Source organism: Suricata suricatta, chromosome 3, assembly GCF_006229205.1.
Source record: "Suricata suricatta isolate VVHF042 chromosome 3, meerkat_22Aug2017_6uvM2_HiC, whole genome shotgun sequence".
NCBI lineage: Eukaryota > Metazoa > Chordata > Mammalia > Carnivora > Herpestidae > Suricata > Suricata suricatta.
Genome location: NC_043702.1, coordinates 25,063,423 through 25,088,769, shown reverse-complemented (window position 1 = coordinate 25,088,769; position 25,347 = coordinate 25,063,423). Strand labels below are relative to the sequence as shown.

Sequence of the window (25,347 nt, the reverse complement as noted above, 5' to 3'; positions counted from 1 at the left end):
TGATGCGGCAGTGCTTCTTGATCCACACAGGCACATGACTTACCTGAGCACCTCCACAAGCCTATGAGACGCTTTGCCTGCCTGATTAAACATGGGATTGAAGGGCTACATAAGTCAATTTTGACTTAGTTGAAGCAAAAATACTCAAGTTTTGAGAATTTTATATGTAACATTTTAAAAACTAAAAATATCTTGGCTTAGGACCAGTTCTTCTATGAAAATCAATGATTGCCCTTGTTTCAGACTCCTATAAATCTTATAAATCTTAAGATATAGTCTACTTTGCTCCAGTTGTGTTTTACTTCACATTACTGACTGTTTTAAAATGCAAAATACAAAACAACGCAATAGTAGGAATGCAATATACTACTTAATTAACTCAAAAAAAACGACCTACATTCATGCAGAAAGGTTTCTTGTGTTGTCATTTTACTATCTGTGGTGGCATACCCCTCCTTTTCTCTAAGCAGAAAATGGCAATTCTTCAGCTTTCTTTGGGAATCCAAAATCTCTTTTGAGGCAAATTAGGCATCCCATCTAACACTAGTAAAAGCCTTTGATCTCTGGCATTATTAGAAAGTTATTGCTCTTTAGGGTGAGATTCCTAAGGTTATCCACTGTGTCTAGGTCATTCTATTCAGCTGCATAAGCAGTTCCTTTGATGGATGACTGGTTTTCTACAACACTAGCATTATCTCAGCACGAGAAGGTAGTGTTTGATGTTTTGCAATTTGTATTACATGTCCATGGAACATCTCTGGACATTACCTCAGGAGGCGGGGTTAAGAGAAGGAGGAGCAGTGGCTGAAGACATTTAATGACAGAATGAATGGAAATTCAAGGATTTCTGTGCAGTCAGCCTTAAACATTGGACTGCACCCCCCCACCTTTCTTTCACATTAATTTTAAAAAATCTTCTAACAAAATTCTCATAAATATATGTAATTTCATTTAATTTTAGTCACAAATCAACACCTTCAAAATGACGAGGATTTTGACAGCTTGCAAAGTGGTGAAGACCCTGAAGACTGGTTTTGGCTTTACCAATGCACCTGTGCATCATCAATGGAAAATTTCAAGACCTGGCATCAGGCTCCTTTCTGTCAAGGTAACAGTTCCCTACTTTTTGTTTCTGATAAAATCGTATGGGGTGTAGTTTATTTAGCATGAGGCAAAGGTGTCACTTAGGAAGCAAATACAGATTTGCCTGCAGTTCTGAAGTGCTAATTTATTACTATTGTCTTTATCATTGAACCTACCAGTTTAGTAAATGTTCAACTGCTCTGAGTAAAATGATGGCAATTTTTACCCAGCATAAAGAAAGGTCACAATTCTTGTGAGTGTGTAACATGTTAAGTATTCTGATTAGAAAGCAATTATTTTTAAAGGCAACAGGGCTCTGCCTGTGCCCAGAAAGCACTGCATACAATTTGGGATCAACATGAAGGTGCTTATATGTCCATGAGCCACAACACAGTAGGTAATGTGTTAAGCTAGTCTTTATTGGCTCACTGTAAAGTTTTTTCTTCTGAAATGTCATAATGTCATTTTTTAGGAAAAAATGTAGAAGGATAATTTCTACATAATTCTGATATTTGTTAATCATGATGTAGACATTGTCTTTGCTTTTTCCTTTTCCCTCTTAGCCCTTCTTTTAGAAGTCCAAATTTATTATTTTTATTTTGCAGATTAAGACATTGAAGCAATTAGCAGCTGATAATTCTGTCTCTCTGAATGTCTCTATAACTGAGGAGCAGGTCCAGGAAGAGAACTTTAAGTGTTCTTCCCTACCCCACCCCCCATTGGATTATGAAATTCCAGTAGGAACTTCTGTTCCTTCCTATAATTTTATGGAGTCATTTATTACCAGAGAAATCTGAAATTATTCGCTGGGAACTTTGCCAATGAAAATTATTTTTTAGTGAATATAAAGTTTAAGTGATCACGGTAGCTTTAAATAGATTGCTTCTTTAGTAGTAAGAGCTATAAGAAGTGAAGTAGAAAAAACAAAACAACCTCTATCTGTTGAGGTAAAAATAGGTTCTAATGGTTTTGAGTGTTCTGCTAATACTTTGCGTGCTCGCTGGGTTGACTAAAACTCCTCCAATGCTCCCACAATTTCTACTGCATAGATTGCTCCAGTCAGGATTGAACAGGATTTTAGCTCCAAGTGGAATCTATGGGGCTAAACAGTGCCTGTAGATCCTTGTGTCACCTCTGGTGGTGACAGGGTGGGGAAAGAATAGAAGTAAAAGGAAAAGGAGAGGGAGACAGAAACAGAGGTGAGGAGGGTGAGGGAGAGAGAAAGAAAGGAGAGAGAGAGACGGAGAGAGAAAAAGCGAGAACACAAGATCTCAGGAGAAAGTACCAGAAGCTACCATTTTAAATTAAGAAACCCAGAAATGACCATTGTCTTGGATTCCACTTAATTGCAACAAGAGAGTCATAAAGGAGATATGTTCTAAACCCTCATCAAAGCCACAGTGACTAGATATAAACTCTGAGAGCAAATATTGGTTTTAGCTCAGTGTTAGTAATACCTCGAGGGCATTCGTATATCACTGCAGAGAGAATAGATGGTAATGAAAATAATACCACTTAAAGTCAGATGGGTCTCCTAAGACTACAAAGTTGTGTCCCTCGGAGTATCTTTTTCTTCTTATAAAAACAGGTGGGCAGGGATAGGCATATCTCCATCAGAGACCAGACACAGAGAAATTGAACAACTACTTAAAATAGCATAGATATGACTAAGATTAGAAGCTAGTTCTCCATGATCTTAATAAGTGATCTGTACACCCACACCCACACCCACAACAAAATTATTTAATTATGTGGATAGACTACAGGGAAAGTCGTCCTTCTAGTTCCCAGTGGCAGATCTGTTTTAAAGGTCTGCCAAAGTTCACAGCTAAGAATGACAAATTTGTAGGAGGAATAAGCCATCATTTCATGATGTAAAAATCATTACTCACACTCAGCCATTTCTGGCCAGAGTTTTGGAGGAAAGCCAGGCATGAAAAATAGAAGTTCTTGAACTTCACAATAGTGAATTAAAATTCTGTACAGCAGTCCAAGGGGGCTTGTGTTTTATTCACTTATTTTGAAACAGTCCTCTACCTACTTTTTCGTCCTGCCTTTTGTTTTAAAACTCAACTCTCTTTTAAAAGTTATATTCAGAGGCGCCTGAGTGGCTTGGTCAGTTGAGCATCCAACTTCAGCTCAGGTCATAATCTCACAGTTCATGAGTTTGAGCCCCGTATCTAGCTCTGTGCACACAGCATGGAGCCTGCTTGGAATCCTTGCTTTCCCTCTCTGTGTGCCCCTCCCCCTCTCATACTCTCCCTGTCTTTCTCTCAAAAAAAATACATAAATGTTAAAAAAAGTTATATCCAAATTTACTCTTTTTAGATGGATATCATATTTTAAAGATAGTACAACTTACTAGGATGCAGTTACTTAATGGTCAGTGAAGGCCAGTGAGAAAAGTCACCAACAGTTGGTGGTAATATAGCTAGTTATAGCTGGTAAATGGATGGTAGAAGACACCCTGCGGTCAGGTCTATAAGCATTGCCCTATTAATTGGTTGCCTTTTCAAAGGCTGTGGAGGTCACTTTCCTTCTTGCATTGGTAACCGTGGGTTTGACGACAGCAGTGACGCACTTGTACTTTTATGTGGCCCTTCCTTGCGTATTTGTTTGTGGCCAATATTTACAAAGTGTACCTTGCCAATAGACATAGTTTTCTTTCACTTAGAGGGAAGAAGAAAGAATTTCAAGGTGCTGTACCTTTAAAGGAATTAGATATCAAGGACATACATGATCAACAGCCATATCATACAGTAATGTTAGAGACCATAATCTTTTTCTACTAGAATTGAAAATGTTAAGTGCTCCTTATTTATATTCAGCCTGTTGTAGCTGTGTTATGGAAAACACACTGGAAGGGAAATAAAAATATCTGGATTCTAACCCTTTTTGTCCATTTATCAATGCTTTGAACTTGGTCAATTCACCTATCCTCTTTGAGCCCAAATTTTGTTATCTGTAGTGTAGAAACACTTCTTGACTTACTCAAAAGATTATGTGACCATCATGCATGATCAGTGCATAAAAATCTATAAAATACCATAAAAGCAAACCTTGAATGCTTAAAAACATTTTGTCCTCTATATTTTAGTAGAAAGACTTAGTAGCCAGATTGGAGCTGCTTCATGTTTTTCATGGACTACAAATTATTACAGTGACAAGATATCTAATGAAAATTTTCAAATATTTATATCTGATGAAAATTTTCAAATATTTATAATGAATGATTTTTTTCACCTTTGCCTTAATATTAAACATATCTCTAGGAAGATATTTCTTATAGCAAATAATCTTTTTTCAGTATTTTCAATTCAATTCCAACAGTCAGGATAAACATTCTAATATCCTATATCAAGCTTCTATCCTGGAAGTATAAATAGGAAGAATAATAAGTGAAAATAAATGGATGGTAAGCAGATAGTCTCTGATTTGAAGAAACTTATAAATTAAAGAATTCTGAATTCACAAGTCTTGGAATGTTCCCAAGACTAAATAGTTTTATTTTAACTTGCAAATGAATTTGGAAATCAAATGTTTTAAATTGAAAAGGTTAAGTTCCCCATGAATAGAAAAGGGTTTAATAGGTACTACTTCTAACATTAACCTACTTGTTTTTAAAAATGGTGACCTGTGTTACAATTAAGCCAGGAACCTAACAGTCCAAGTGTCCTTCTCTCTGGTACTTCAGATACCATTGAGACCTAGGAGTCATTATTCCTTTTGAATGGGTTTCATTTTGTAAGATTTTATATTCTGATTTTAACATGAAACTACCTATTTAGCTCAATCTTGAAGAGCTATTGCCATTTGATTAGAAATTGGCAACTACAAAAAGTCTTACAATTAGAATCATTTAGCTATATTGTAATAGCTTTAAAGACATTCCCAGGAGGTCGAGTTTGTTATTGTATTGGAGCCTCTTTGTACATATTAGAGATGGGGGTAGGGGCAGAGTTATCGAACACTTTTAAGAATAACTTTTTCATTAGACTTTTACTACATACAGATATGTTTTAGGGCTTTTATCCATGATGATGCAAATTTTTGAAATAATAGAGTATATTTCAATCCCAGATGAATAGTTGAAGAATTAGTCTGGGTGATAATCAACTTTATATATTTTAGGTGGATAATATTTCTTAAAAATTTTTTTAATGTTTATTTTTGAGACAGAGAGACAGAGTGTGGACAAGGAAGGGGCAGAGAGAGAGGGAGACACAGAATCTGAAACAGTCTCAGGCTCTGAGTAGTCAGCACAGAACCTGATGCGGGGCTCGAACCCACAAACTGCGAGATCATGACCAGAGGTGAAGTCGGACGCTTAACCGACTGAGCCACCCAGGCACCCCTAGGTGGATAATATTTCATTAGTTAGAAGATAGCCTCCCTTCTAAACATTTTTGTTTTTGTACTCTACTTTTTATATCTACCCTCCCCCCCGAGCCCCGCTCACTGACTCCTTTCTAAAGTATAGACTCATTTGTTAGTCATCAATAGTGCCTTGTCATTTTGAGCTTCTTGGCATAAAACTGTTGAAAAAACTGAAGCCAAACAGGACCAAGATGATGGTAGGGCAAGTAAGACACCAAAGGTGGACCACTGAAGTAGGCCATCACTAGCAGAGCCATGATGTGCTTCCTTCCATGTTACCTGATAGACACCTAGTTTATTTTATCTGCATCCCACACCTGGGTAGGGAGCTAAGAGATCTGGCAGGGGAAATGCCTGTAGAAATGGCACCAGTCTTGGCCTCCTGCTTCCTTCTTTGGCTGATCGAGACTTGAGTTTCCACCCAACTGTGCTTAGCAGAATTACTAATGGTGTAGAAGTGAATTTAGGTTCTATTATTATGGAAATAGAGAACCGTCTTTTGCCCTCCCGTCTTCATTAAACCTTCTTCACATTTCTGACTTGTACCAAAGGCTGGGGATTTAGTGGACAGTTTTCAATATCTCTTAAGCGACAGTCATGCCAGAGCCCACTTCAAGACTTCAGGAGTTTGCTCTGCAAGACAATGTCCTTGATGTGACTCGTATTTTCTAGGGTATTTATAGTGATGGAGGATTGGAAGAAATCTCTAAGAGCCAGCATCCATCTTGGTTTTGGACTCCTCAGCCAGAGTGACCTCTAATTTACAATTGATTTTTTTCATTTGGTCTAAATGAATTCAACTCATAAAAATATTTTTAAGACCCTTTGTTCTCTTTCTTTTTTTGTGAATGACATGTATCAGTCTTTTGTATTTCACAGAAAGATTATTAGCTAATGTGAGGTTCTAACTTCAGTCAATAGGGTGGATGTAGCACTAAGAATTTTACTGAATAAGTTTCATCTGTGATTTAGAACTAAATGTAAAAGCATATTAATGTATTACCATAAAGTAAAAATTAGCTTACAATATTGCAAATCCCTTACAGATTCAGAACAATTTTACCACATAAAAGATGCTCATTAAGGTACTTGTTAATAAACCTTCATTTAATGAACATATTTTGTAATGGGATTTTTCTAAATGCTGTATTTTATTTAAATGAGAAACATAACTAGAATAAAAATTACTTTTGAATCTGACCCATTTGTTTACAAATGTCCAGAACAGAGAAGTATTCAAGTAAATTAACCTTGTGATTTCCCCCCTCCCCCAACATTGGCTTATGTTTAACCGAAGACAGATAGCCTGATATTAACTTGGGATGTTGTAAGACTTAATTGATCACCACTGCTACGGTACTTTTAGTTGTCGAAGTGGTAGGCATTATAACTTCAGGAAGTCTCATTAAATATTCCACACATAGAAATTGTGCCTTAATTCTGAACTTTAAGTATCCACATTTTGATAGTACAACTCTAAGAATGAAAAATAAGATTTAATTTACCAATAAAGAACACTTTAAGATTTTGACTTTTACCATATTATTTATGCAATAATAAACTGAAATAAATTCTGGTTTTAAGCTTCTTCCTTTCCCAAGTTTGGTTCAGATTTATTTTATTTCTTGAGAGGATGTGTATTGATGTAAAATAATAGCTAAGAAACATCAGGTAAGCCAGAAATCAAATATGTTATATGGCTCCAGGCCTTGGTGAAAATGGAAATAAACACATAGGGCTTCTACTTTTTTTGACACACAAATAATTTGCATAGACAAATGATTCAAAAGCAATACAGTCAGATTCCCAGAGTAAATCATTTTCATTTCTACTACTAGCTTAAGGGGATTATTGCAACCATAATGTTTTATATTCACATTTTTTATGGAACTTATTGGTAAGTTAGCTTGAGGCTTTACATTCAGAATATTTTGCTGGTAAGTTCTCACACCCAGGAGAAGAAACAATGTAGTTATGCCCATTTCAAGGATATGTAAGTGCTGGAGTTAACACAAGGACACATGGATCTCTGGTTCTGTACAGCAAGTGAAATATACCTGTAGAAACTATGGTCAGAATAAAAACTCCATATGGATTTTTTAAATTTGGCATTTCCTTTACTAAACTTATATACTTGAAGCCATAGTTAGTTGTCTAGCCTGGCTTTGGAATGTTGTAAATCGCAAGAGCCTATTTATATGCTGTACTTCTAATTCTCGACATAGAATGAAATATATACATTTGTCTTTCCTTTTTTCTCTTTTTTTGTGTGCATTTTGAGAACAGATTGTTTAAATAAAGAATTAGTAAGGATTCTTGCTTTATATAGCCATTAATAATTCTACCAATAATTCTACAAATAGGAAATGCCATTTATAGTTGAGATATTTCTTCCACTTCAACCAAAGTATTGTCATGTATTGTAACAAAACATGTTGTTTTTCAATTTTCAATTTGTTTTTCTCATATAGTTCTGTAAGCTTTGCATATGTGGAAATCTAATGTGATACGTGTTTACCATTAACAATTTTAGACTTTAAGAAAAGTTTTATTTTGACTTCTTTCCACTGTCTCAAACTAATAGATTCAAAGAAAAATACTTTAAAGTAAAAGACCCAATATCTTCAAAATTAGCCCAGAATGATGTTAGGATGTGGAATGATTAACGAACAATGACTGGATGACTTTTAATAACATGACACTGAATGCAAAGGAAAAGCCTAAAAACAGCAATGAACACTGGGTTTTTATAAACTTTTATAGGTTAAATTATAAATTATGCTTCAATTTTGACTGTCATTTCCTGTGCCTCCACCCTCTAAATCAGTTGAGCATAGCACCAGGGACACATTTTCAAAGCCTTTTGAAGGAGAATTTAGCTGTGTGACTTGCATTAATAGTGGTTGTATTGTTCTTATCCTGGAAAATGCTTTTGATCATCTGCTTTCTTAAACCTGATTTCAAATGAAGAGTATTAGGGTATACGGTTTTGGTCATCTTACTAGGAAATGAAAATAGACTCATAAATGTAGATTTATAATGAATTTTAATTTTAAGGAAAAAACAAAAGCCCTAAAGAGATGAGATGTTTAGGGAAAATGTCACATCTGCTTACAGCATCACAGTTTTGAGATCATTAAAAAAACATTTTATATGATAAAGCAACAGTATCAACTTCCTTGGCAGACAAGCCAACAAATAGAGAATTTGTTGGAATTTCTACTTATATGAAAGCTCCCTCACAAAAATGTATTTTCATCAGAAATTACTTACAATTTGTGAAAGAATTCTTAGGTCTTATAAATATTAGAAAGTATGACACTCAAAGATTGCACAGTTTACTAAAAGTCCCATTTAAAAAGTAATACAAGAATAAGTTTTATGTAGAGATTTATGTAATTCAGGGGCACCTGGGTGGCTCAGTCAGTTAAATGTTCAGCTTTTGATTTCAGCTTAGGTTATGATCTCACTGTTTCATGGAATTGAACCCTGTGTAGGACTCGATGCTGACAATGCAGAGCCTGTTTGGGAGTCTCTCTCTCCCTCTCTCTCTAACCCTCCCCTATTCACACTGGCTTTCTCTCCTTCTTTCAAAATAAATAAATCAACTTAAAAAAAAAGATTTATATAACTTAGTTTAATTTAGAGAAAAATACAATTGTAAAATAAAAGATTAAAATGGGGTAATTACATGTACACAGGAAAATTCCATTTTAGCATATGGAAATATTATGTGTGGGAAAGTCTATACTCTTATGGATGTTCCTCCTATAAATTCTCAGACAAAAATAATATTTAGAATTAATTGGACATGGGGACTACTAATTTCAGTCTTTATCCTTCAAAATCATATAAAGTCACAAGAACACACAATTTTGACTACTTATTTTATAATCCAACTGTCTCCTAGAATCACGATGTCTCTATGCTCCACACTAAAAGAAATCAAACTAGGAGCATGAACTAGTTTTAATGCATATTTCTTGCTATCCACATTGGCTACAAACCCTTTGTCAGGGTGGGGCTTATTTATGTATTTTGTAAACATAATTACATGGATAGAAAAATATATAATTTTGAAGAGGTGGAGATAATGTTAACTGCAGACACAATTCAAACATTGGTTCAAGGTTAGTATATGTTCAAGGTGTATATGTATGTGGGTATAAATTTTATTTTAGGCAGCTGCATGTAAACTTGTGCTTAGTAGTTCCCCAAAAGTAAATGTCTAGCCCTGGACATTGAGCAACTTAGGGGTACCATTAGCCTTGGCCTAAGAACCTTGACTTAAAGGTCTTTAAGTGCTATGTCAAATTCACTTGAAATCAGGGCTAATTCTTATATTTTAGGGATACATGAAGAAAGGAAATCTTTCAGGTGTCTTGCAGTGTTTCATATGCATCTAGTAGTTTATGGGTTAGAACTTCCATAAAAAGTAGATCTTTATTTCTTGAGACTCCCCAAAGCGTTTGGATTCTTATCCAGACTCATTTGGCTTACATGTCTATAATGAGTTAGATTCTCCAGAAGCAGACACTGACATGGTATTTAGGGAGCCAGATATTTATTAGAGGAAAGGCTTGGGCAGAGAAGTAAAGTGTGATGCAGATTTGACAAAGCCTAGGTCAACCTGACAGAAAGCTCTTGTCCATCAGAGTCTCCTATGTTGGGCCTTGGCCTTCAAATTTCTGGCTGGGCCAATGACCAGTGTGGGCATGGGGCTGTCCATGTAGGGCATGTGGCAAGGCATCTTTCTGCAGCTCAGGTAGACCCTGAAGGATCTGATTGCTGATGCCCATCCACTGACCTCACTCCTTGCAGCCAGGCAGCAGGCATCCTTCATGAAAGGGGACTGAGACATGCATTTCCATGTTTACAGCATGTACAGTCCTAACAGTCTTGAGAACTTGAGAACTCAAGGGCCTAGAATTCAGTGTGAAAAGTTCTCAAAGCATTTTGGTTCTCCTGCAGTTACAGGATATAACTAATGATTTGACATTTCACTTTGACAATTTACAGATTTACAGATGGGTGATTCTTGGTTGACCTGGGTGTGTTGTGGTTTATCCATGGCAGTTTTGAAAGAAAGCTCCTATAAATAAATTCAAGTGAGTCATAATTGAATTTCTTTTTATCCCCATTTTAAAAAATTGGAAAGAAGAAATAGAAGTAAGCTCAGAAAAAGAAAAAGGGTAATATATAACTCAGTTTAAGATGAAATTTTCTAGTTGGCTCTAAGTGGAGCAAATGAGAAAGTAGTAGAAGGCTGTTGATTATAAATCACACTAATTACATTCAGAAAAAGATGCTTTTCCATTTACTAGTGGAATGGTCTTGATCCCTCTAAGCTTCAGTTAGCTCTACTATAAAATGGAGATTTTTACATTACCTACCTCACTGTTTTTTGTGAGAATTAGATGAGAAAATACATTGATAGCTTTAGAAACAGTGCCTAACACATCATGTGAAAACTATTATTAATGAGACTTGAGGAGGGGGTCAAAGTGGAGTTCTCAGTGAGTGTTTCCAAACCTATTTTTCTAACAAAGCTTCATAATTCTATTTGAAATAAGATACCTTTCTCAGAACAGTAGTCATTCATCATTTACGTCTATATATATGATTTGTGAAATTGCATGTAGACTTTAATAAGCATAGATAACTATATATACCATCAGTTTATGTCTTAACAGGGTCTCATTATAACAAAGCCAAAAGATAGAAACAGGTTGACCTACTTCTATAAGGCATGCTTATGAATGTTTAATGCTTTATTTTTTAAATATAAGGATTATTCCAGGATTAAAATAGAAACAAAACAAAATGGGAGCTACTTTAACATATGGTCTCAAAGGAGAGAAAAATTGAAGTATATGTGTCATCCTTAGTTATTATTCTCAAAATTAGTTAACATCTTTATTTAGTTTCAAGACTGTACCAGCACTAATGGTAACCTCTGCAACAATATCAATAAAAATATGGCAGCCGCAGTATTTTTTAGAGGTGTATAAAAACAGACTGATTATTAGTTATAAACTATTTGAGGATTTGGTATAGAAATGTAATATTATGAAACTTCATTAGTGAATTTAATGAATTTGCTAATGACATATAGTAAATTTTGACAAGCATTTTAAGTGAAAAGTAAAGAAAAAAGGAGAATAATTGGACTATTTATGATGCATCTACTTTATTCCTTTTCTCCAGTGATGGAGGAGTAGATATATTTCAACATAAGGTTGATATTAATAATGGAGACAACCCATTAGGAAGCTCAAAGAATGAAGATTAGAAACTATCTTCTAGAGTCTTCTGAAGACATTAGCTGTGTGACACACCTCATTGGTATTGAAACCTAAAGATGCTTATGAGGCAAGGGTTGCTGTCGAGTCCCAACTCATTCTTTGCTTTTGTCTTTCATCATAACATGATATATACCTTTGTGGGACATCTGTCTTTCTTTCAAGTAAAAATAAGCAAGCAAACAAGACCCAGGAGCCCAGTAACCAGTGGGCATCAAAGAATTGCTTTGAAAATCCATGATACTAGCATGAGAACAACATTGTAACATCACACGATAGCACATATTTCTGTGCATTCACCAAGTATGTAGTGATTACCTTATTGTGTTGACAATGGTGGGCTGTTTCTGTGAGGTTATAAAATTGAATTAGGCATTGGGTGTTCTGTCCCAAAAGTCATGATCTGGCAAGGTAAAAGAGTAACTTAAGCAATTAAAACAAAAAGTAACACACAAACAGTGCACATGCAGGCAGTGAGAGCCCAGGAACATCAGTGGTTAATTCTGACTCAGATCTTTGAGGGCGTATCATGAGCAAGACTAGGAAGGATAACTGGGATGTAAACAGGTAGAGAGGAACCTTTATGAATAAAGGTCTAGAGAGGTGGGGAGTCTGAGGGATTACATATAGAGAATGGGCCAGGTGAGGGGACTCAATGTCAATTGGGGAATTTGAAGATTAGTGCCATGCAATAGAAGCTTACAAAAGATGGCCTTGACTGCACTGCATGAGGCAGGTTTGGAGGCAGGGGAACAATTGGGAGGTAATAGTAAATGATGACTAGGTTTTTCTCTTGGGTGGCAACAAAATATGATGTAATGTGAAGTTAATTCTAGAAGCAAATAGATGACTACCCATGAGCTATTAATAGTCATTTTGAAGGATTAGATATTATGTGATGAAGTGGAACTATTTTATTATTTTTTTGTAGTTAGAGTGCCTAACATGAGATCCATCCTCTTAACAAATTTTTAAAATGTTATTTCTTTATTTTGAGAGAGAAAGTGCTAACAGGGAAGGGGCATAGAAAGAGGGAGAGAGAGAATCCTAAGCAGGCTCTTTACCATCAGGGCGAGCCCAATGCAGGGCTAGATCTCACAATCGTGAGACTATGACCTGAACCAAAATCAAGAGTCAAACACTTACCTGACAGAGACACTCAGGTGCCCCGTAACACATTTTACACTGTACAATACAGTTTTAGGGATAATGTACAGCAGATCATTAGAACTTATTAATTTTAAACATTTAAGATTTTATGTCTGTTGAACAGTAACTCCCATTTCCTCATTCCCCCAGCCCTTGAAAAGAGGCTTTCTGATTCTTTGAGTTTGACCATTTCAGATATCTGGTATAAGTGGAATCATGCAGTAGTTGTCCTTCTGTGACTGGCTTATTTCACTTAACATGCTGTTCTCCATGTCCATCATGTTGCCATACGTGATAGGATTTCCTTCCTTTTTAAAAGATGAGTAGCATTTCATTGTATGTATATGCTGCATTTTCTTTATCTACTCATCTGTTGATGCATATTTAGGTTTCTTTCATATCTTGGCTACTGTGAATAATGCTGCAATGAACATGATGTGATAATATCTCTTTGGAATCCTGATTTCAATTCTTTGGGTAAATATCCTGAAGTAGGATTGCTGGATTATATAGTAGTCCAGTTTGAATTTTTTGGAAAAAATCTCCACACTATTTTCCATAGTGGCTGCATAATTCTGTATTCCAATTAACAGTGGAATTATTTTTAATTGCAGTAGTAATTATTTAAGTAAGTTTATTATCTAGCCTGTAGGACCAGATGTGATTGGAAAGTTCTTACTCCCAAGGGATGTTAGGAAAAGATGCCAAAGAGAGAGACACTGAAACTCCAACATCTTACTATTAGACTTAATATCTTTGGATCTGAAAGATTTGTAAAACCAACCATTACTAGAAAGATACAGAATTAGAAATCGACATTTTATAAAAGAGTTCAACAAAAAATAAGACACATGAAATAAGAATTTACAATGTGAATTAAAGTAAAAACATATCAAGTATATGTTCTCAGTATTAAAATTTACAGGTTTCAGCATTAAAAAAATGGGAAGATGAGTGTGGAAGGGAATGTATGATTACATCTTTTTCTGTTTTACTGAATTCATTATTTAATCATTTAGTGATACTCTCCTAAACAGTTAGTAATAATCTGACTAAAGTAATTTTTACTGAAGTGTGAATAAAGCTTAATTATGATTTAATGGCTTTATAAAGAGGAATTGCTATACCCACTTACATTTCTAGTTGGAAGAATATGGAAGAGAAAATACTATGAAAGCAGGTGTTCTTTATTCCTTTAACTAGTCTCCCAGGAAATAAATCACATGGAATTAAAGACAGCTGTACCTTGCCCATTGCTTCTTACCTTTGGGAGCAGTGCCTAAGAGGAAGAGTTAAGGTATGAGTGGAGCAAAGCAGGACTGCGATTTGCAAGCTGATTATGTTCCAGAGAAACAAAAATGCAATTATGTGCATCTCTACCACCTGATAGCTTTCCTTTCATTCATTCATTCATTCATTCATTCATTCATTGGACCAATCAGTATTTGCTATTGGTGAGGTTTTTCAGGATTGATAATGATATCTTCTCTTCAACTTCTATATTTAGAATCAATGAAGAAATAAGACACAGTATTCTAACAAAAAGCAATCTGAATATCAGTTCTATTACTGTTAAAGCTGTTTAGAAAACAGGGCCTAGATCTCTAACCAAATAGACTTCTTAGGCCTCCTAGTCCCGAACCAAATGTATTCACTCATAGCTACAGCTCTTCCACTTGATGTACAACTGAAAATAGGCTTATTTGAAAAGAAACTTAAGAAAGGCTGAGTAAGTCTTGCTCAGTTCCATTTCCCAAAGTCATCAACCATTCCTTCTAATTCTCTCTTATAGACTGGGGGTTAAATGACTTTTTCAAAGCCTCTGAAAGTTAGCTTCGTGGGCCAAGGTATGGATTCAGAGATATATAAAATGGTTTCTCCAATCATCTACTGTGTGCCAGACATTTTCTTATGTGCTGGTGATGCTGTGTTGGACAGACAATGCAGGCTTTCTATCCTTGATGTTGTCTGGGTTGCCTGTAATCTCAGTGGGGAAATTAGTCATATACTTGGATATGGGGAAGTAAATTTTAAGTGACAATTTTCGTTTAGTCTTAATTTGGGAAGGAACAAGTCTTCCATTGCTTGTTTGGTTAATGCACAAAGATGATCAAGCTTGGGTTTCTAACCAGTGGTAGATTTGGGTAAATAATAGAAAGAGAGCACAGGGATGAGGGTGAGAAATTGGGCGTACCTGGGTCACTATGGCTCTCCAAGTCTTGGTTTCTGACAAAGTTGCCAAAGTCATCTGTAGAACTGACTACAAACAACAAAAATTAATCACAATTAATCACATTTACAAACCCCCAAACACATTTTAAGCAAACACAAAGCAAATAAAAAATCCAGTGAAATCCATATTTTACCAAGAAGGGAGGGAGGGAGAGAAAGCCAAATGGTGAAAGGTGGGAGAGATGGTCAAAATTGCTCTCTCCAATCCAACCTCATTTATATTGACATTACCTCTCCTTCCCTTCCACAAAACACAATTTTAAAGCGTCTCTAATGGCTGTTCATAGAGTGGAATGGATGGGGCCAGGGTAGAGGTAGTGATTGACCATAGTCTATGCATTTTTTTCCCCTAAAGCCTCTGCTATTCTCACTGCTTTTTTTCAGAAGTCTGTCCCCTCTATAGTTAAAATAATTCCTCTCCTGGTTGAATGAAAAATTATACTCTTATCCTGAAATGTTCAAATGTATTTATATATTTATAATGGATAATTATTTTATCTTTCAAAATCTGTGATCTAAGCATTTGCCAAACCCAATGTAATTGACTTTATTGAAATGAGAGTTCCAGATAGATGCTTCTTATTCTGCTGTCCCTTGTGTTAAGTTTTCTCTCCCTGTTAACTTTAGTGGTCTTTGCATGTTTGGAGTAATAAATGACATTGAATGGAGAAAAAGGATTGATTTACATTTGATTAACAAAAGCAGTTTAAATATCTCTTAACTGCTAAGCTGAAGACCCAAAACTTCTTTGCTATATTTCAGAAATGCATTTTGAATTTGGTTAGTCAACATAAGTAAAAGGTAATAACAACAACAACAACATTTAACTAGTCATTTGACTTTGAGGTACTTAAATCTAAAATAAGATAGTAAATTAAAAGTTGTTTTTTTTTTTTTTTTACTGGCTAGGATCTTCAGATTTGAAGAATACTCTTATAATTTCATATGCATTTAATTAGTGATGCAGAATTACAGTATAATGAAAATGAGTACTCAATTAAAATTACGCCACTAAGTGGATCCCGTCACACATGGAATTTAATTTTCATGAAGGTTTTACTAAGAAAAGTTATTGGAATATTAGCTAAAGACCCAGACAGGGAAAAGGAAAATGAAGAACTGTAAGGTTATGTGAAAACAATTGAAACTTGTTCCTCCCAGGTCAACAACAACAACGGAAGAATCCAAAGTAACCATCTGCGAATGATGCTTATATAAGTATCTGTGTCTTGGAAGGACCCTAAGCAGGGGTCAGATTCAACTCACTTTAGAATTTATTGCTTGCTTGTATTGCTCTGTAATGATTAACAAAGAGACAAGCAACAGCAAGTTATGGTCCAATTTATAATTGAGCAATGTGGATAATAATACATGTTTATTCGACTAATTTTGGTGATCAAAAAGTAAATAGCTTTCAGCATCCGAAATAACTTTTGATCCCTGTGAATTCATCTTAGACCTTTCACTTGAATTTGTTTTAGCAAATTCATATTTTTAATATCTGAGAATAATATGAAATGTGTAAAATAATTTTCCTTTCAGATTCACTAAAATTAAACAGAATAAAACAGGATTTTCTTACCATACCCTTTATTTTAGAATATACTGGGTGAGGAGAACTTTTTCATTCTTTGTCTTTATTAACAAAGTGAAATAGGGAATGAAACAGTTTGTTAAGTAATTCAAGCACTCTCAGCCTCTTTCATGTGAAATGCCTACTAAATTGATATAAATGATCTTTTGTTTTGAATTATCATGATATTTATCTTAACTCAGCACAACATGAATTTGTATACTTATATACAGCATCCTCAATATGCATATCCTGGCATAACCAGCCACTGATCTTTCCCTTCCTTTTCCTCTTCTCCTTCGATGCCACTCACATTTTTTCCCAACATCATATCTCCACATTATTTCTTTTTTGTTTCAAGTTTTTATTTAAATTCTAGTTAGTTAGCATGTAGAATATCTCCACATTATGAAACTAAATTAAAGATGTTATAGAAAAGAATTCTTTAAAAAATTTTTTTAAATGTTTTTATTTATTTTTTAGAGAGAGAGAGAGAAATAGTGAGCAGGGGAGGGTCAGAGAGAGAAGGAGTCACAGGATCCAAAGACAGGCTCCAGGCTCTGAGCTAGCTATCAGCACAGAGCCTGATGCGGGGCTCGAACCCACAAACTGTGAGATCATGACCTGAGCCGAAGTCTGACACTTACCCGACTGAGCCACCCAGGCACCCCTAGAAAAGAATTCTTAATTAAGCATATTGAAAAGGCAGCTCAAAACAAGTACTTGCTTATTTTTAAATCATACTTTTAGCAAACTAAAAACTGAAGGATAATGATAAGAGTATTGATTTCCAATATTTCCTTATGTTTATTTTTCAGATTTATACTCAGTGAGTCTTAATTCATGCAACAAAATTTAAACAATTGTCTATTCTGTGCCAGGTGCTGATGTTGGCTCTAGTGGCACATGAGTGACTGAAACTGACCTAATACTCTGCCCACATGAAGTTTGCTTTCTAATAGGATGACTGGATAATAAATAAGATGCTGGATAATATGTTAGGAGGTAATCACTGCTATCAAGGAAGAGCAGACTAAACAGATAGAGCACTGGGGGTATATTGTAATTTTAAATAGAATGGTCAAGGTAGGTCTCTCCAAGCACATGGATTATATTTGAGCACACCTGAAGGAGTCCTTAAATTTTGGACTTTAAATTCAAACTTTGATATGAATTTCTTTCATAAAATTTTATTTTTTTAATGCTTATTTTTATTTTGAGAGAGAGAGAAAGTGAGAGAGAGAGAGAGCTGGGGAGGGGTAGAAAGAGGGAGAGAGAGAAGAGAGAATCTCAAGCAGGCTCCACGACATCAGTGCAGAACCCAAAGCAGGACATGATCTCATGAACTGTGAGATCATGACCTGAGCCAAAATCAATAGTTGGATGCTTGGGGTGCCTGGGTGGCTCAGTCGGTTGAGTGTCTGACTTTGGCTCAGGTCATGAGCTCACTGTTCGTTAGTTGGAGCCCTGTATTGGGTTCTGTCCTGATGGCTCAGAGCCTGGAATCTGCTACGGATTCTGTGTCTCCCTCTTTGTGCCTCCCCAACTCATGCTCTCTCTCTCTTTCTCAAAAATAAACATTAAAAAAAAAAAAGAGTAGGATGCTTAACAGTTTGAACCACTCAGGCACCTCTGTAAAATTTTAATTTTTATTACTTAAAGCATAGAAGGAAAAGAAAGTGAATTTTTTTATTAAAGCGTCATCTTCTGAAAGAAAGAATATTTTATGTATCTTTGTATCTGCAGGTGCTTCAAAGCTATTCTTTTTGAGGATTCTTCTTTGTAGAAAGAAGTGCATTCATGCACATATCTAGCCCTTTTGTTAGATGGGATGGCTTGGGACATTTGTCTATGTATTTCCAGAGACTAGCATAGGACTTGGCACAAGGTAGGAACTCGATGACTTTTTGAGCTAAATGTCTAAATAGTCTTATTGGCATATACATTTTTATGAAACACATAGAGACCATGTCATGATAGAGGTCATTTGCTTAGTAGAATTCATATTTATATATACTTTGGTTACTATTACTGACATTCTATGAGTGTACAGTTTTCTCTTCAATAAGGTTTCCTTTGTACTTTCAGCATTCAAAGCATTAAAGTGCTCTGGCAGTAGGCGCTTAAATGATCACTTAATGTTACAATCTAATTTCTAAGCTACAGACCTATTTCTACTAGGACGGAGGCTACTAAAATATCTCACAATGGTAACAAGGTGATTTCTTTTGGACTCATTGGAATGAAATGGCATTTGGGGAACTATTAGCTAGAAGAGGGGATTCCAAATAACGGCTCTTTGTTCAGAGTTCCTCTATCAATTCATAGATAAGTCAATTGGCACTCATCATTTTAAACTCATCAGAGGCCCATGTAGTTAAGTGGAACATAAAGGCTACGAAAGGCAATAAACAGAAGACTTGTAACAATATAATGTGTAATGACAAAGAGGATTGGAAGATCTATAAAAGCTGCCAAAAAGAACAAAAAATATAATTAAAGGATCAAAAGACATATTGAACACAATCTCAGGGACTATTTCAGGCAACAGTAAATGTCTCCTCAAATATATCTTTAAAAGACTGAAACCAAAGTAGAAAACCAGTCCCATGGAGAGAGAAAGAAAAATACCAAATAGATTTGTAGGAACAGGCTAACAGGAGTTTGATTTGCTTATGTTAATTTTTACCTTTCTTTAAAATAATTAGATGATGTCTAACCCAGAGATCAGACCATTTAAAACTGTTAGATGAAAAGAGAAAAGAAAAAAAAAACATGATATTTTAGGCAGGTGTGACTTAGAGTAGGATAGATAAACTGGTGTATAGAAAACAGTTGAAATTGGTAGTTGGCACTCATTTTGCCAACTAAGTACAGTTATTTTAGGTTCCATCAAAGCTATATATTGTTTGGAAAATGTTTGCTTCCCTTCTTCCATTTTGTGAAAGCATGTAGGTTACACATGACTTCCTCAAGAACAGAAAATAATATTTTTAGTAGAACATGTTTTTTTGACAGTGAATTTTCATTACTTGGACCAAAGAGTTTCACCTAGTGAAACATGTCAGAGATACGTAGTGAATTTTCCCATTAAAAATGCTCCTACTGAGAACCATCACCATAGACGTTTGATTAGCTTGTAATAATTTTAGCAATACACTGAACATGATCACTCGTATTTCCTAAAATCCTCAACCTGTCTTGAATTGTAAATAAATGATAGTTGACAAATTGAAATAAAATGCAAACTAAGAAAATCATGCTATTAGAAGAAGTGACATGCAAAGTTGATTTCCTGTATACAGAAGCAGAATTCAGAACTTGTGTACAAGTCTTACCATCACTCATATTACATTAATTACTCATTGTGGTTTCCTTTGTGCTCAGTAATTCCAAAAACTTTTTTAGTTTAGTTGCTGAGAAGATAAACCATAACTATCCAAAGATAAAGTGTCAAGCTTGAGATCTCAAACTCTGGTTCCAAGACTATACATAAAACAAAATTTCATCTCAAAGATAATTTGTAAGCCAAGTAAAGGACAAAATTCTTTTGGCTAACCCTGCCTACGGATGCACACACATACACGCATACGCAGAAACCCATATAAGATGTGCAGATAGCATTTTGTCCAACCTTTCTCACAAATATAAATTTAAATACATGCATTGTACCTCCAATTAAAAAAAAGAACTTTCTGATTGAAGAAATACCTTAAATGTATCTATTTTATTTTATTTTCTTGAGAGAGAAAAAGAGAGTGTGAGCAGGGGAGGGGTAGAGGAAAGAAAGAATCTGTTTAAAAATTTTTTTTAATGTTTACTTATTTTGAGAGAGAAAGATAGAGGGAGCAAGAAAGAGAGGGGCAGAGAGAGAGAGAGAGAGAGAGAGAGAGAGAGAGAGAGAGAATTTAAAGCAGGCTCCAGTCTCTGAGCTGTCAGCACAGAGCCCTATGTAGGGCTGGAACTCATGAACCATGAGATCATAACTAACGGAGCCACCCAGGTGCCCCAAGAATCTGTTTTTTAAGGAAAGAATTCTTTTTTTTTAAAAAATATTTTTAAGCTTATTTATTTATTTTGAGAGAGAGAGAGAGAGAGAGAGAGAGAGAGAGAGAGAGAGAGAGGAGAGAGAGGAGAGAGAGAGTCCCAAACAGGCTCCATACTGTCAGCAAAGAGCCTGATGTGGGACCTGATCCCATGAACTGTGAGATCATGATCTGGGCTGAAATCAAGAGTCATTTGCTTAACTGACTGAGCCACCCAGGGGCCCCAAACATAAAAATTTTCATAGGAAACACTAAAATATTTTGCGTATAAATATTTTGTGTGTATGCAGATACACACATAAACAATATTTAGTCACTATACTTTATACAAAGAGCAATAAATTCTATGGCAAGAGATTTGTATACTTTGTACCTAAAAGAGGCATTGTATTTCTATAGAGAAGACATTAGAGAAAAATAATTAGCACTTGAAAAACAAAGTTCATGTTGCAAAATTAGAGGATTGTAGTAACAGAGGTCTGGAAATCACTGAGTTTCACTTACCAGGTTGGTATGTGTTTGGGGGAGGATTTGGATGGCAGAGTTCTAATGGATTAGACACTACGAGTCTTGTCCTAAAAATGTAAGAGAAATAAAGTAGAGAATTCATGTTTCTCTTTAACGACCACACTTAATCTTTACAGAAAGACCTGCAAACTGATCTCCCTTACTTCAACAATTTTAACCCATGGCTGAATTTGTTTTATATCCCTACCTATTTGCCCTAACCCCTGAATATTTTGAAGGCAATTATTTTATCCTGAAGCATTTCAGTGTATATCTTTTAAAAAAAGGACTCTTAAATATAAGCATAATGCTATCTTCAGTCTTAAAAAATTACATTACAAATTAATCAAATTTCCTCAATTCTTGCAGAGACATTTTTCCTCATAGTTATTTTTTAAAACCATGTTTCACTTAATTTGTCCTGTAGCTTCCTACAGAGTCTATATTTTGCATTCCAAAGTACAGTTCAACACATTTCTCTTCCCTGACTTTTATGGAAATTGAGATTTGGCCTAACTTGTTTTAACAATAGAATTGAGAGTATTTTTGAAGAGTGGCCAATGTCTGCTTTTTAGATAAGTTTCTCTTATTGTCCCTTTTCTTAGCCAATAATTTTACAGAAGCTAGTTCAAAGATCAGCATGGTGAAGTTATCAAATTCAGAATGCCTTGGATTCTAGAAAGAGAACCAGATGTGGATATAATTAACTCTATTAAAAATATAATAGATCTATTTTTAGATGTTTCACAGTGCTTCCTTGTGTGTCAGTATTAACAGAGTGATAAGGTTTCAGCTACTTTATGACCATAAAGCTAGTGAGGAGGGGCAGCCCTTGGGAGAATACCATCAAATACAAAAGTTCTCTGGAACACAATTTGATAGATAATCTTAAAGATTCTTTCTAGCACTGCTGGGGATTTACCCAAGGGATACAGAAGTGCTGATGCATAGGGACACATGTACCCCAATGTTCAGAGAAGCACCTTCAACAATTGCCAAATCATGGAAAGAGCCTAAATGTCTATCAACTGATCAATGGATCAAGAAGATATAGTTTATATATACAACGGAATACTACATGGCAATGAGAAAGAAGGAAATATGGTCATTCATAGCAAAGTGGATGGACATCGAGGGTGTCATGCTAAGTGAAATAAATCAGGTGGAGAAGGAAAGATACCATATGTTTGTACTCATAGATCTAACAAGAGAAACCTAACAGAGGACCATGGGGAGGGGAAGGGGGAAAAAAGAGTTAGCGAGAGAGAAGGAGGCAAATTATGGGAGACTCTTGAATACTGAAAACAAACTGAGGGTTGAAGGGGAGGGGGAGGGGGAAAGAGGTGGTAGTAATGGAGGAGGGCACTTGTGGGGAAGAGCACTGGGTATTATATGGAAACCAAATTGACAATAAGCTATATTTAAAAAAGATTACTTCTAGCACTAAACCTCATAATTATGATGAGCTGTATGGTACAATATGCAATGTTTTTGCAAACTCAGGAACTTCCCTCAATGCTATACTTGAGCAAATCTATGGAATACTAAGGCAGGGCGGGGAGGTGGAAGATAGACACATAGGATTTCAGCTCAACTGAAATATTTCTGGATTGTCAATAACTCTATAAGTAGACTTGGAATATACAATGTATCAACGTGCTTCACTTCCTCTTTCAAGCAAATCAAAATAAAACACCTTCCGGTGACAAGAGCCACACGTTTGAAGGAAAGTGACGAGGAACAGGAGTACAACTCCAAATAAAGGCAGTATGGTTTCATAAAAAATACTGTACATTTATTTAATATGTTCGTGTATTGTATCTTGGGATATTTTTAAACTAGTTGTGCCTTGTATTTTGCATTTTGCTAAGATTCATGAATCTGTTTCTTTAGGCACAGACAGCACACATTGTCCTGGAAGACGGAACAAAGATGAAAGGTTACTCCTTCGGCCATCCATCCTCTGTTGCTGGGGAAGTGGTTTTTAATACTGGCCTAGGAGGGTGAGTAATGCTCATGTGCCAAGGCTTTATTCTTCCTTTATGTAGAGGAATAATGGGATGATCTTACTCATGGTGGGAGGCTGAAGTCATCACATTATAATAAGACTACATATTGTCCTGACATTGCACTGCACCTGTATGCAGTCTACTCTAGGCATCCCGGAAAGAAGGCATAGACACAAACTCCTCCCTGCTGTGGGAAGTGAAAGAGGACATGGACACTGGTATTACCCTGAAAATAAGGAATAAAAGTAATTCTAGAAAACCAGGGTCCAGGAGACAGGTTATGTGAGAGTATTAAGTGGCCTCTGCAAGGGAATGTATGGTGCAAGGAAAAAGATGGGTATTTCACTCTAGAGCCAATTTTTCAGTGAAGTTAAGAGTCAGCTTTGCATATCTAATTTGAACTACTATAAGTAGCTGAGAAAGTTCTTAGGTATTCTATAAGAAAGGTGAAGTAACAGGTACATTTATTTTCTTAAAGTAATCAAAAGGAGAGCAGGTTCATAGATATGATATTTTCAAAATTATCAGTTGAAACCTAACTTAGTATTTAAGGTCTGCTAATAGATGTGCAGCAACAAGGGTAAGAACTTCTACAGAAATCATGTAGCTGTTGTTATCTAGCAAACAAATATTTGTTCACCTGGGGACCAGGAGGCTGAAGTTCTGGTCTAAACTTCAATGACAACTGTTTGTGCAATAACAAGAAGATAACTTAACCTTTCCGAATTGTAGTTTCCACATACAAAAATGAGGAACCTGGATCAGATAGTAATTTATAGTTGTGATTAAAAATGAGTTCTTTAAAAAATATGACTGGATGGTTTCAAGAGTTTTCCATTAGAGACTCATTGGACTAAACGTCTATAAAATAGAATAGAATATTTATTAATTCTTTGGGGAAATTCAGTTAACCTTATAAAGACATAGAGGCATTGAGTCAACAGATATTGAAATTATTGACTGGCCAAACTTTCATTATATTATTAACATACATTCTTCTCTAAATTCCTGGCTCCCTGTTTGAAATAAAGAATATTAGATGGGTTTTTAAATAGTTCCACTGGTGAGAGCATTAAATTACAGTGTATGAAAGCTGTTTGCAAAGTTTTGCTTCACCAGGCAATTATTTAAGCTTTTCGACAGCACTAATTACTAGCTGTGTTAATATACCTGCCAACAGACAACTGTTTAATATAGATCCGAATGATGGAGGGCACTGGAGTTTTCTTCTCTGTGATAGATTATGGGTAATAAATCTTGTCACATCACAAAAGTCAAACAGGACCTGATGGATTAATTTGCTTCTAACGCCACAGTTCTCTAGGACAAGCTGTATTTATTCACTTACTGGAGAGAGTATTATAAGCATATGTTTAAAGGGAATGGCCAGTTCTTTCATGGAAAGAAAGAAGAAAGGGATGTAAAATTAAATTAATTAAAGATGTTTCTGATGTACAAAAAGGCATTCATTAGTAGATTAGTCTACGGACCCTGTTTTCTGTTGAGAACTGTTGTTTTCATTCATTGTGTGGCTCACTCAGAAAGGTGGTTGATAATTAAAGGTCTTATTTTGTTTTTCATCTTCAAGAAATGCATTTATATTGTTTGTAGGCCTTGGTTAAAAAATTAGCAGTTCTTGACAGGTGAAAGGCATCTGAGAAATTAGCTGATGGCGGTGTGGATAAATACTATACCACCCTAGTCACCTTGGGGCTTGCTGAGCTGAAAGACCAAGTGTTCTGTTGACAAGGATAGTTCTGGGAGGAGTTTGTCTGGATGGAGTTGAAGAATTTATGTTGACTACTTCCTGTGTTGAACTGTATTGGTTTCAAGGTTGTTGATTCTGTCCCCCTTAGCACCTAAATTCATTTTCGCTAGTAATCCGCAGGAAAGATTTGGTTTAACTCATTCTGCAGAAAGTGAAAATGTGAGAAGGACCACATTTGCAATGGATTCCAGTGCATGAAATAGTTATAGATAACTCCTGGTATTTACTGGAGTAATGTTCCTTACTATTAAGAATAAGAGTAATGTATATGCATGCATATATATATATACATACATATATA

The 25,347-nt window shown here is 35.5% G+C and overlaps 1 protein-coding gene across 1 annotated transcript in view; it reads left to right on the top strand.

Annotated features, from left to right (window-relative positions):
• Positions 1–982: 982 nt before the first annotated feature.
• The window catches only part of CPS1 (carbamoyl-phosphate synthase 1), a 122,904-nt gene continuing 98,539 nt past the window's right edge, over positions 983–25,347 (top strand). The window contains exons 1-2 of the mRNA XM_029932930.1: positions 983–1,108; positions 23,163–23,272. Coding sequence (XP_029788790.1) covers positions 983–1,108; positions 23,163–23,272 — 236 coding nt within the window. The remainder of the gene's footprint in view (positions 1,109–23,162; positions 23,273–25,347) is intronic.